Source organism: Microtus ochrogaster, chromosome 8, assembly GCF_000317375.1.
Source record: "Microtus ochrogaster isolate Prairie Vole_2 chromosome 8, MicOch1.0, whole genome shotgun sequence".
NCBI lineage: Eukaryota > Metazoa > Chordata > Mammalia > Rodentia > Cricetidae > Microtus > Microtus ochrogaster.
The window spans coordinates 68,249,602-68,261,663 of record NC_022015.1 but is presented as its reverse complement, the minus strand read 5'-3'; the positions used below and the strand labels follow the sequence as shown (position 1 = coordinate 68,261,663).

The window sequence follows — 12,062 nt, the reverse complement described above, 5'->3', positions numbered from 1 at the left end:
CATCTGTCAAACCAGCCACTGAGACAGAACCAGAAAAGTATTCACAGTAAATCCTTGGATGCAAGCTGTCAACAAATGGCCATTTAATACCTAACCTTTGGCTTTTACTAAGAATTCATGTACAGTTTTGATGTGAATGTTTGTACATTCTTGGGAAACTGGCTTGCAGGTGCTGCAGCTAAGAGTTTGTCTGATGATCTAATCTTGAGCTCTGCACTGCAGGGTCTCATCCATCCTCTCCAACCTAGAGCCTCCCTCAGAATCATCTGCCTTCAACCAACTGCCGTAAGAGGGCCAGTTCTCCAGGGCCTTGTCCCCAGCAGAACGATTCCACTTCCCTTCCCTTCCTGTTGTCATTTTCACAAGTTGGTTGCACGCCCCATGTCAATTCTTTGTCAAGGTCTGTCCCTTTCCCTTTTCCCTGGCATTCTAAGTCCTAATGTATGAGTGTCTAATTTTTTGATGTCATGTGCAAGTGGGTTGAGGCTCATCATAGCTATTCCAGGATGCATGTGGCCTGTGGGCCACAGGTTGGACATACCTAGAAGAGAAGGCTCATCTAAATGGCTAAGATACTAAATCTTACTTCTTTCAATTTAGATTAACACTGGGTGATGGTGGAGCACTCAGGAGACAGAAGCAGGTGGATCTCTGTGAGTTCAAGGCTGGCCTGGTTCAAAGACCAAGTTCTAGGGCAGCCAGGGCAGCATAGAGAAATTCCGTCTCAAAAAAAAAAAAACAAAAAACAAACTAACAAAAATGGACGTGAGTGCGATCTTTCTTCAACATTAGCCACCTCACTGATCACTATGCTGGCTAGGTGGTGTCCCCTTCCTCCCTCGCCAAGGGTAGAACCTTCCAACAAGCTCTCGGTTTAGATTCATATAACCCAGAACATCTGTTGACTTTTTATAACTCCCCTTCCTTCTGTTCATCAGAGAACACACACATGTAAACTGCTGAAAATTTAACTTGGGGGGTGTTGGTTAGTAAGACATCCGTCTAAACAGAACTACAGGAGATAACACCAGGTGGCTGAGAAGCGTGGCAATGTTTCAGAGAAGAAAAAAAGAGATACTTGGGATGACAAAAACCTAACTCAGAGTGTATAGTCTGCTGGTCGTCACTTCACTAAGTATCCTTTCCGTCCTGATAAAACCCTCTGCACATCCGAGCTCCTCAAGACTGAACTCCGAGCTGAGGAAGGCTCTTTGAGTGAGTCTAATTCCTTTCTACCACCTGCCATCTGGAATACTGGCTTGAAGGTAGTGAGCAGGGTGAACCTTACTGCTAGTAACTGTTCCAATGGTTTTAAAGCAATGTATGTGAAAGTATTTAACTTACCTACTTGGAAACAGCAGCTATTATATTTTTTATGCCAAGCGAACTGGAAGGAAGCTAACACTTACTACAGAGCTTGCTATAGTACTAGGCATTGGGTTGGGACTTCTCACTAATGTACAGGAAGGCAGTCATTCATTTTGAAATTAAAGCAAACACAACAAAATTCTGGTCCTAAAATAACTTGGTGTCTTGTGTAGAGTGGTATGCTTTCTTTGATCAGATAATGAAAAATTTGTGAGGTTTTTCTGCTTATCTTTCTGTATTTACTACTAAAAAGCTCATATTTTTCAATGATATGTAATGGTCAGTCTTAACGCATCTGCTTCTCTCACGTTCTGGCCCGTTCACCATCCTTCCTTTTTATAGGTTGCTATGATTTGTTTACATTTGGAGTGAATTTTTATGTGTCTGACTTTATTGCACATTGACTCAAACAAAATATTACACATATCACATTAAAGCAAATTACATGGGCCTGGTGGCATATACTCATAATAGGAGGGCTGCAAGTTCAAGACCAGCCAGGGCCACACAGTGACTTTAGGCCAACCTGGGCTGTATAGTGAGTTCCTGTCTCAGAAACAGACAACAAAATAAGTTCACAAATATGTTCCAAGATTTCATTCAGTTTGACCTCATAATTATTTCAACATTAACCAGACATGTCCCTACATTACCTCATGTTTCTCAATTACCACTTCATCAAAAACGTTGATGTGTATATTATCTTTTATTTTCGATAAACTAGAGAAGCTGTAATCATGTCCTGGTGAGCTGAAAACAAGAAAAGGACACTTGAATATTGAAGTTTTTTTTTTCAAAATCCACTTTTTTTAAAGCACGTCATTGATGAAGTATAATAAATAACATACTATCTTTTCCTTTGTAAAGTTTAAACTTAAAAAAAGCTGTACGTCTTGAAGCCTGGGTTCTACTGTACATTAGAATAACGTGTGTACTGTAATTTACCTTATATTCCTCTTAAGATGAAAATAAAAATAGATAACAACATGGGTTCAGCTGGAGATTATGTTAAACGAAATGAGCCAGGCAGAGAAAGACAATGCTTGGCACAAGAGAAGGTGCATCAAAACAACCGAGACTCCAGACATCTTTGGACTTACAGTTCCCAGGCCAGCCGGTGACCACTACATTACATCAGAGTGTGTAACTCCCTTCTTTACTCTTTAGTTCTGTGCAACAACTAATACAAAACATGGACATTGTTGGGGTCTTAATTTGCAGAAAAGTAGCCTCACTGAAGAAAATTTAGGAATTACTACCAGGAGGTCAGGTCAACTGAGATGTGCTGGCAGCAGATAAAAAGGAAATGATTGCCCTGGTCGGTGATGGCTCAGCCCAGCCTGTAGCCTTCCTGCTCCTGGCCCTCACCCCACTTCTTTCCCTACCATTAAGAGCCCTTTGTGCCCTGAGTTTCCTAAGATAGAGCTTTGGGGATGGCAGCTCCCTTGATCCCAGGATGCCCACAACCCTAAGGTTCCAACTTTTGGCTGCTGAGTAGCAAGTAGACCAGCCCCTTGCCTGACAATATTTTCACTTTTTATCACACAATTGCTACTGCTACTGACGTTAAAGTTTTGGGGTTGTTTGTTTGTTTTGAGCAAGTACTACTTCAAGGAATCTCCAGTGATGCCTATACTTTTCTGACAATGGTGCTGGCAGCAACCACCGAAAAACACTGGTTATGTTCCTTGACAATTTTAAATTGAATGTTTTTTATATTTCCAAGAAATAAAACAAGCCAATTCTCCTACTTTATTCCTCTGGGATTTCATTTCATGGTTGGAATGCCCAGGCCAAGACAGGGGAGGCTATGTATTTACAGCACTCTGCTAGCACAAGAAAGGACAAGAATCACTTCAATTCCTCGAATTCTGCCACAATTCATCCTCCACACTAGAGCTCACTAATTAGTCTTCATTTACTGTAACCATATGTGACATTTGCATGTAGGCTTTTTTCCTCCTTTTCTAGTGCTAGGAATTGAACCCAGAGCCTCATGCATACTAGAGAAATATCACACCACTCTACAGTCCTGCATATAGTTTTTAATCACTGGAATGTCACAGGGAACAAGGAGTTAGAACAGAATCTTCTATTACAGACAACAAAAAGTAATAGTTGGATCCTTAGGTGACTTTCTGGTTCCCACTGCAGTTTTGGCTTATCTAACTGTTAGAAGTACAAATTGTCAGTATTCAATATTAGTATATTATTCCATTTAGTTTACTTAGAAAATTATCTTTCTTACTGATCCTTTTATGTTTTCTTTATCAAATTAATGTAGTGTATCTATCTGGACATACTGGCAAATGACTATTATCCAAGCACCCAGAATGCTCAGGCAGAAGGAACAAGTGTTCAAGGCCAGCCTCATCTGTATAGTAAAGTCTAGGCCAGTTTGAGGACATGGCAAGACCTTATCTTAACAAACAAACCACCCCAAAGAATAAACTCCAAACTCTAATATTTAAATTAATAATCTAAGTATTTCCAAACACACAAGATCATCTACCTTACTTTACAAACTTTTCCAGCAAATATATTTTCTTTTCGTTTTTTTCTCCCTACTCATCCTGTTCCTTCTCCCTCCCTTCCTCTCCCTCTCTCCCTTTCTCTCAAACATCCTGGTCAGTGTCTGGTAGTTTTCATTTTGAGAGAGGAATCTAGGATAAAAAAGTCCATATAGTCTGTGCCATGTTATGATAGAGAACATGTAGATAGTTATGTCAGTTCTTCTGTGTTTCCTTAGCATTTGTCGGAAGTGGCTATATGCTAATATGTGAGCCAGATAAAACATATGAATGAAAACATTATTTGCATGGGCAGCCCATCTGTTGAACTTGTCCATACTGGGTCTCATGGTCTAAGTTGAGGAGGACAACTGACCAGGTCTCTGCCTCAAGAGGGCACCAGATCTCATTACAGATGGTTGTGAGCCACCATGAGGTTGCTGGGAATTGAACTCAGGACCTTTGGAAGAGCAGGCAGTGCTCTTAACCGCTGAGCCATCTCTCCAGCCCACAGATATAACATAAGTAATGTCAAATCACATACAATGATTATGATGCCATATGGACTATGAAATAATGTAAAATATTCATATAAAATGATCTTATATATAGGAATAAAAGTTCAATTTTCCCATTCCTCGAAATAAAATTATATTATTTAAAAAATGTTTAGGTTTTTAGCAGCTATGGATACTTGATCATGAAGTAGACAGTAAATGTGTCCCCAGCTGTAAAGCACAGTGACATCAGGGAAAATGATATGGAGTGGCGTGCTTCTAAACACACTTAGTTATGGGGTTAGTCACGCCCATATTTATCTTTCTTTTCTTCTTTGAAGCAAGTGGAAACTTGGGGACATGTTTCTTCTGGAAGATGAAATCCAATTTATTAACTTTCATTAAAATGTCTTTTACATAAAGAAATTTTGTTAGAAATTTGGTTTTACTCTTTCTTGACAACATGTAAATAATCTAAAATATTAATATAAGTGGTACAAGTTTTAAGAAAATAAAGCAAAGGAAATACACTGCTGATTAAGCACATACATGTTGTACAATCTTGATCGATGTGGAATCACTGGGTCCGACAGTAAACCTACAAACTTAGAAACTAAGGAGGTAGGTCCATATATCTATGTTTAAGAACTTGTCTAAAGGACTATGATGTTTGAGAGCCACTAACTTAAAACAATGTGCTTTAGACGACAAGTGCAGGAATGTACAGATCAGCACTGTTTGCGCAGGGGAGTAAGACAAGAAAGGGTTAAGTATTCAGGGTGTTTTCACTTAATAGTGGACTATACAGAAGTTCAGATAACGTGTCTTAGTCTATTTAATGTTACAACCACAGAACACCCGAGACAAGGTAACCTGTAAAGAACAGACATTTATCTCTCACAGTTCTGGAAGCTGGGACTACAGAGGTTTCAGATCTGGTGTGGGTCTTCTTGCTGGCTCTTCACATACTCAAGAGAGAAACCCACTCCTGCAAGCCTACCCCCTTTCTCTCGCAGTATCAATATACTGATAAAGGCTGTTGAGTACTAGGACAATGAGATACTGTGTGCGATAGTGATAGTCTTGGAACTGAGACACTTCTATGTTAGAGGGAGACTCCTGAAGTAAACAACTCACAAATCTCAGGAAGTCCCTGAAACATACTAGATTCACAAGTCCCACCTCTGAGGTTATATAAGCAGTTAGGATTGCTGAGGAGTGCAGACTCTGACCCAGCACCCCAAGACTTTAGTTTTCCTGATGTCACATCCAGGCTGGGGTGGCTTTTCTGGTGATGCAGCTACCTTGAGTCATTCACGCTTCTATAAGTAAGCCCTCACCTATACTCATGTCAGTAGCTACAATACACTCATTCTTTTCCAAATTGGATTTTGTAGACTTATCTCTTTGGCCCTCCACTGATTCCCTATCTGGGGTGAACAGACATTTGTTTGTACCTCCCTACAAGGAGTCTCACATAATACCCCCTTCCCAAGAAAAAAGGTGGACGTTACTTACCTCCACATGCACACTCACCCAAGCATACATGAGCATGCTCCCTCACTGCAGAATTAATCTGACTAGAGACTGCAGGAAAATGGACTCCAACTTACATAAAATCTACTTTGATTTCTTCATTCCAGCATGGATGAGATCCGCTAGCAGTATTGGTTTGATATACAGTCTGTTGAAAAGAAACTTCTATGAAAGGGTGCACAGTACCCTGAAACGCAGAGTAAACACATGACAGAGGAAAACAAAAAGTTACATCACCAGGCATCTTGTTTCCTTAGTTTCTATAGTTCTTCTAATAGCCATTGTTTAGTCATCGGCTTAGCGAACATCTATTGCTCTTATTCTAAGTCAGGCACTCTTCAAAGATCCAAAGACAAGTAGAATTTTTCCTTAAAGGTTTTAAAGTCTTTCATGGAAAACTAAATAGACAAGTTAATAAGTACCATGAAATGTAAGCAATAAAGCAAGAGAACCAGTTTGCACCTGGGGGTTTCAGGAAAGCATAAGGGTGTGTTTTTGAGGTGAGGCCAAGATGAACATCACAGAGGAAATCCTGTTTGAGCTCAGGCATTGAAACACTGCAGTGCTTAGCTGGTTAAGAGCATGGAGATGGGTGGAGGCCATTTCCAGCAAAGGGAACAACTACAGGAAGCCAAGACAACATAGTTGTGCAGTAGACAGACATGAAAACAGATGGCAGAAAAAGAGCTAGAGTAACAAAGATTCTGTGTGTGAGCTTATACCTTGTTATGTGGGGCCTGAGAGCAGAGAGTGAGATGATGTGAATTATATTAACCAACAATACCTTTCTTTTGTTAAAGGAAAATAACTGAAATCTGAAGATAGATATGAAGAAACCAGTCGGAAGCCAGGTGCAAATGAGAGCAGTCAGCCAATATTGTACATAAGATGTTAGGTACCTCATTTAAGAAGTCATTCAAGACTATAGATTTGATTGCTTCTTGATGTCTATGGCGAGACATGGATGACCTCAAGTAAGTAGACGTACTCCAAGTTCTTCAGGAAAAACAACATCGAGACATAGTTTTAACAGTAGATTGGTAAGCATGAGGATTACCCTGGGTCTTACTGAGGTATCTATCTATCTATCTATCTATCTATCTATCTATCTATCTATCTATCTATCTATCTATCTATCTATCTATCTATTGTCATATCACATTGGTGAACGTCACTAGTCTGGAATGTGGTTCCTGACCACTGAAGTACAAGATGGATCGAGTGCTAACATGCTCACTGGTTTTCAGCACCAAGAGGAAAATGTGATATTTGGGGAATATAGTCTTCCTACTTTTTTTTTGGTGTTAGAATAGTTTCTTCTGTAGAATGATGGCTATAGAAAGAGACAGCAATTTTATGTCCTTACTTCACAAACAGCCATTGAGATGTGCATTGGTTGTAAAAACAGTTAGCTGTGTCAAGAAATAAGGTTGTAGTTTGTAAAACAAAGTCAAAATCTTTAAAAGGCTTTACCTATAAATGAATAGTCAGTAAGAAAAGTGTCTGTTTTTCACAGATAGAATCCATGAATTGTACTAAGCTTATCAAAGCAAGCAGAGCACATATGTGGTAAACATGGAAGAGGAAATGCCTGATGTTCCTGGGGCATTTGGGTAGTAATATTCATATTTATCAATAATCTTTGCCCCTAAATATCCAGGATATATTTCATAAAATAGGTACTTAATATTCACAGGACCTTAATTTGATTAGCCTTTGGTAGGTAAAGTCCATTTTGATCCAAGAAATACAAATAAAACATAATTGGTGCATACAGGAAAGATAGGTGATGCCCCACTTCGGTTGAGTTACCTACGGGTCCTAGGCAGAACAGGCTGTAGTTTCAGGGACAGTGACCACAATGAGCCTTTCCACACTGGAAGACCTCCTGAAACACAATGCGTGTCCCACCTGCTTTTTTCACCGCTCTGCTTCCGACAGGGAGGGTACACCACCATGACAGTGAATGAAGTGGTTGGCCACAGAAAACCTCAGAAACTCACAGTAGGGAACAGGGCCAAGAAGAATTCACTTGGTGACACGGAGGATGCTCATGTGACAAGTACCCCCAAAGAACACACTAAGGCTACTTTGGGAATCCTATACCTCTGCAACATTTTTGCTTGGTTTGGGCAGTTTGTTTTGGAACAGGGCTTTGAGCACGCTATGCGAACACTCTACCTCTGAGCTACTCCAGAAACTTTTCATGCGTGACATCGTGAATAGGTTTGACTAGCCAAATGAGGGGTTAAAAGCTTACCTAAGTATGTGTGTGGGTGGACATTCAACTCATAACATTCCATGTGCTGGGCAGGAGCTCTGTCTCTGAGCCACATCTCCAGGCATTATGCATGGAAACATTAATGAAACACAAAGTTTCACAGATGTGAGGATGTTTAGCACCTTTAAGAGAGACCTTCTGCAACTTCAGACATTGGAGCCCATCACCTTACCTATGAGTTATTTTTTTTCTGGTAGGAATGTTGTAGGCCCTCAGGATCCTGACCAGAATCTTTATATCCCCATCAGAGACAGTCTGTGCTGTGACTTTTCTTCTTTCTTTCCTCTGAGGCTTTAACTTCCTTCGTGGTTCAATGAACTTACAAATCGCATCTGTCAACTGGCTAAAGAGTAAAAACTGATCATCTCCATATACACAAAATAACAGTTTTAAATATGCTAGTGTTTACGATTATTGCTAATAAGGCCATTATTCTGAACCGTATTGTGTCCGTTACGGAAGAGCTTTGAAAAGAGGCAGTGATAAAACCCCTTAGACTGGAAGGGCATATAGCTGCACCAGCTCTTTGGTTACACACTCCAAAAAGAAGCCAAAAGCAGCAAGATAAAGCTATAGAACATTAACCTTTCACCACAATTATTATTTTTCTTAAAGCACGCACTTTCTCAAAAATGACAGAATATCCCAGTATTCTCCACTGCTCTGAATCAGTTATTTGCTCATGATGACAACTTAAATCCATAGTCACAGCAGTTTCTGTGTCTGAAAATACAAGGCAGTGGATTTCAGTATCACACAGCAGTCAGAACCTTACAGGGGATGCTGAGAATTTGCATGTAGTCTCCAGAGGGGATCAGACCCACTCCTGACTCTCCCCTTGGGCTTCATGATGGGCTCTGGAGAATGGAGATAACCCAGCAAAGGCTCTACCACCTGCCCCTGTGCAGCTCAGTGCCCTGGCACCACCGAGATGTTGCAGGATATTTAATTGCACTGTGAAACCCCAAGAAGGTGCTAATACAAAATCAACCTTGGATAAGGGGCTAGTTGACAGAAATTAGCCATAGAGAGTATGGAAGAACCAAGAAGATGGCCAGAGAGACACACAGGAAGAAGGGAAGGGCTTGGAGTTTTGGCGTATTTTTAGTATGGGATAGCTGGAAAGAAACTCTCTTGCTTGATCAAAAAGGAGGGCCACCTGGTTGTTTCTTGCCCCTGAGCCAGCAGGTTTTCACCCCAACATCTGACACCTGAGTCTTTATTGGTCAACAGAAAAATAGGGACTTAATTACTAACTACATTTGGTGGTGCCAGCAGGTAATCCTTTGCCATCAGGAAATGCCCTGAGGGCCTCCCAGAGGTCCCAATATCAAATTTGGTTCAATTGTTCCATCTGAACAGGGGTCAGTATTGGAGAGATTCATCCACAGAGCATTGAAATGACTTCATGTCTGTTGTTAAAAAGCCACACTGCTCTGGATGACAGAACAGCTTCATTAGATAAAACAAAAAATTCAGGAGCAACTATAAAACAAGTATTTTGGCAAACTTCTATAAATGATCAAAGACCAAAGCTAAAAATATGAATAAATGGCATTGTAACTGAAGGTTTGATAAACACAGGTGCCTTGTAACAATAATTTCACCAAAATTTTGGCGTCCAGATTGGCCTCTTCAGGAGGTAAATAGAGATTGGAACTTTATCTCGGGTAAAACAAGTGCAGAGTGGGTTGAGTGTTTAAAACCAAAAAGAAAGAAATGAAAATTAAAGCCATATGTGGCTAACATAGCAATTAATTTATGGGAACATGATTTGTTACAGCACTGGGAAACACAGATTAACATTCCCCCAACCTCAGAAACAAACCATAAAATAATGATTCTGAAAGAAATATTAAAAGGTATTATCAAGAATAGTCACCAACCATTCAGGTTGTACATATAAACAGGGCACAACAGCTGTTGGTCTTTCAAAGGTACCAACAGCCCTACCTTTAAAATGGCTAACTGACAAACCTATGTGGGTGGAACAATGCCTTTTGCCATCAGAAAAATTACACTCACTAGAAAAGCTGGTCCAGGAGCATCTAAATGCTCAACATATCAAAGAATCGGCCAGTTCTTGGAATTCTCCTATATCTGCCATTAAAAAAAATCTGGAAAATGGAGAATGGTAACGGATCTGAGAGCTATAAATAAGGTGATCCAGCCAATGGTCTCTTTACAGCCTGGAATTCCCTTGCCTTCCTTATTACATAAGGAATGGTTTATTAGAGTGATTTATTTAAAAGACTGCTTTTTTGTACACCTATACAAGAACAGGATAGAGAAAAATTTTCCCACTTATAATAATTCTCAACCTGTTAGAAGATACCAATGGAAGATCTTGCCACAAGCAATGTCAAACAGCCCTACATTGTGTCAATATTTTGTACAATAGCTGTTAAAATAATTCACAAACAGGTTCCTCAATCTATAATTTACCATTGTATATATGGTTATCTTACTGGCTGACTCAGACACAGATACCCTAGAAAAAAATGTTCGATAAAATAAAGAGAATTTTGCCTTGTTGGGGATTACAAATTGTTCCTGAAAATACACAAAGAGGAGAGTCTATTAATTACCCAGGATATAATATAGGTTTACAGAAAGTTTAACCACAGAAAGTTCAAATCAGGAAAGACCAATTATGAACTCTTCATTTTCAAAATTTGCTGGGAGATATAAACTGGCTATGGCTCACAATTGGATTAACAACTCAAGATAAGTAATTTATTTCAAAACCTACATGGTGATAAGGACTTAAATAGTCCAAGAAAATTATCAGCTGAGGCTGAGAGAGAATAGGCTCTGGTAGAAAAGAAATTACAGGATGCACATATGTCAAAGACCAGCCTTGATGAAATTTATACATTCCAGGGTAGGAGCATGAGGATTAGAATTTTAAAACAAAAGGAACAGATATATGAGAGAAATAAGAGGCTGAAACACAGAACAGCATCAGGAGGGATATTCAGTGAATTTTTCCTTTTTGTTTAGTCACTACCTGATAATTGTCCTTATTGCATATAGTTTTATTGTGTTAGAGTTAAAACTTTTCCTTTTTCTTTAAATTGAAAGGGGGAAATGTTGTAGGATAATTGATCATACTGTGATACTCTGAGACTGTGGAAATAAAGTTAACTGAATCAGGGGGCAGAGACAGCAACTAGCTGACTGGAATGAGCCATAAAGAAGACAGAATATGGGTAGAGAGGATGCACAAGAAGGAGTCGGGAGGGACTTAGAGATTTTGTGGTCTCTGATCTGGGAAGTGCAGAGAGAAGGTCAACTGGTGGCCCCTCTGCTGCTCTTTGGATCTGTTAGGTTTTCACCCCAGTATTTGACTTCCAAGTCTTTATTGGTAATAGAACAATTTAGACAAACACATCACTGCAGTTTTGACATGTGACATAATATTTTTAAAATACAGAGAACCCAGAGGGTTATGATGACAGTAGCTTAAGGGTTTACTGGTACATTTTATAATTCTAAAGTACCTTGTAGATACAATTTCTTCATAGTCAGCCACAATATCTGATAAGTTAAATTTGCTGACTTTGATGATTCTTTTCATTATCAACCTTCTCACCTAAAGAAAAATCCAGAAGTTAAAAGAAAGGGAGTGTTTCTGGTTTAAGGCTATGTATTTTCTAGAATATCAACTTTGGGAGGTCAGGACTCATAGCAGATACTCAGAATTGGTCACTGAATAAACAAATTGAGGAACCACTCTGAAGAAATGCACTAGCTTCTTAGATGCTATCATTTCAGCAAAATATTATCTAGTGATCCTTGAACCAGCTGGGACTGTACACCTTACAGCTATAGCTCCAGCCTTGGCTACCCATGATGCCAATTCAACAG

At 39.6% G+C, this 12,062-nt stretch overlaps 1 protein-coding gene across 1 annotated transcript in view; it reads right to left on the bottom strand.

Annotated features, from left to right (window-relative positions):
- Positions 1-12,062, bottom strand: part of Cc2d2b (coiled-coil and C2 domain containing 2B) — an 83,451-nt gene that overhangs the window by 25,176 nt on the left and 46,213 nt on the right. The window contains 5 exon segments of the mRNA XM_026781655.1: positions 2,022-2,118; positions 5,989-6,098; positions 6,811-6,880; positions 8,338-8,535; positions 11,696-11,787. Coding sequence (XP_026637456.1) covers positions 2,022-2,118; positions 5,989-6,098; positions 6,811-6,880; positions 8,338-8,535; positions 11,696-11,787 — 567 coding nt within the window.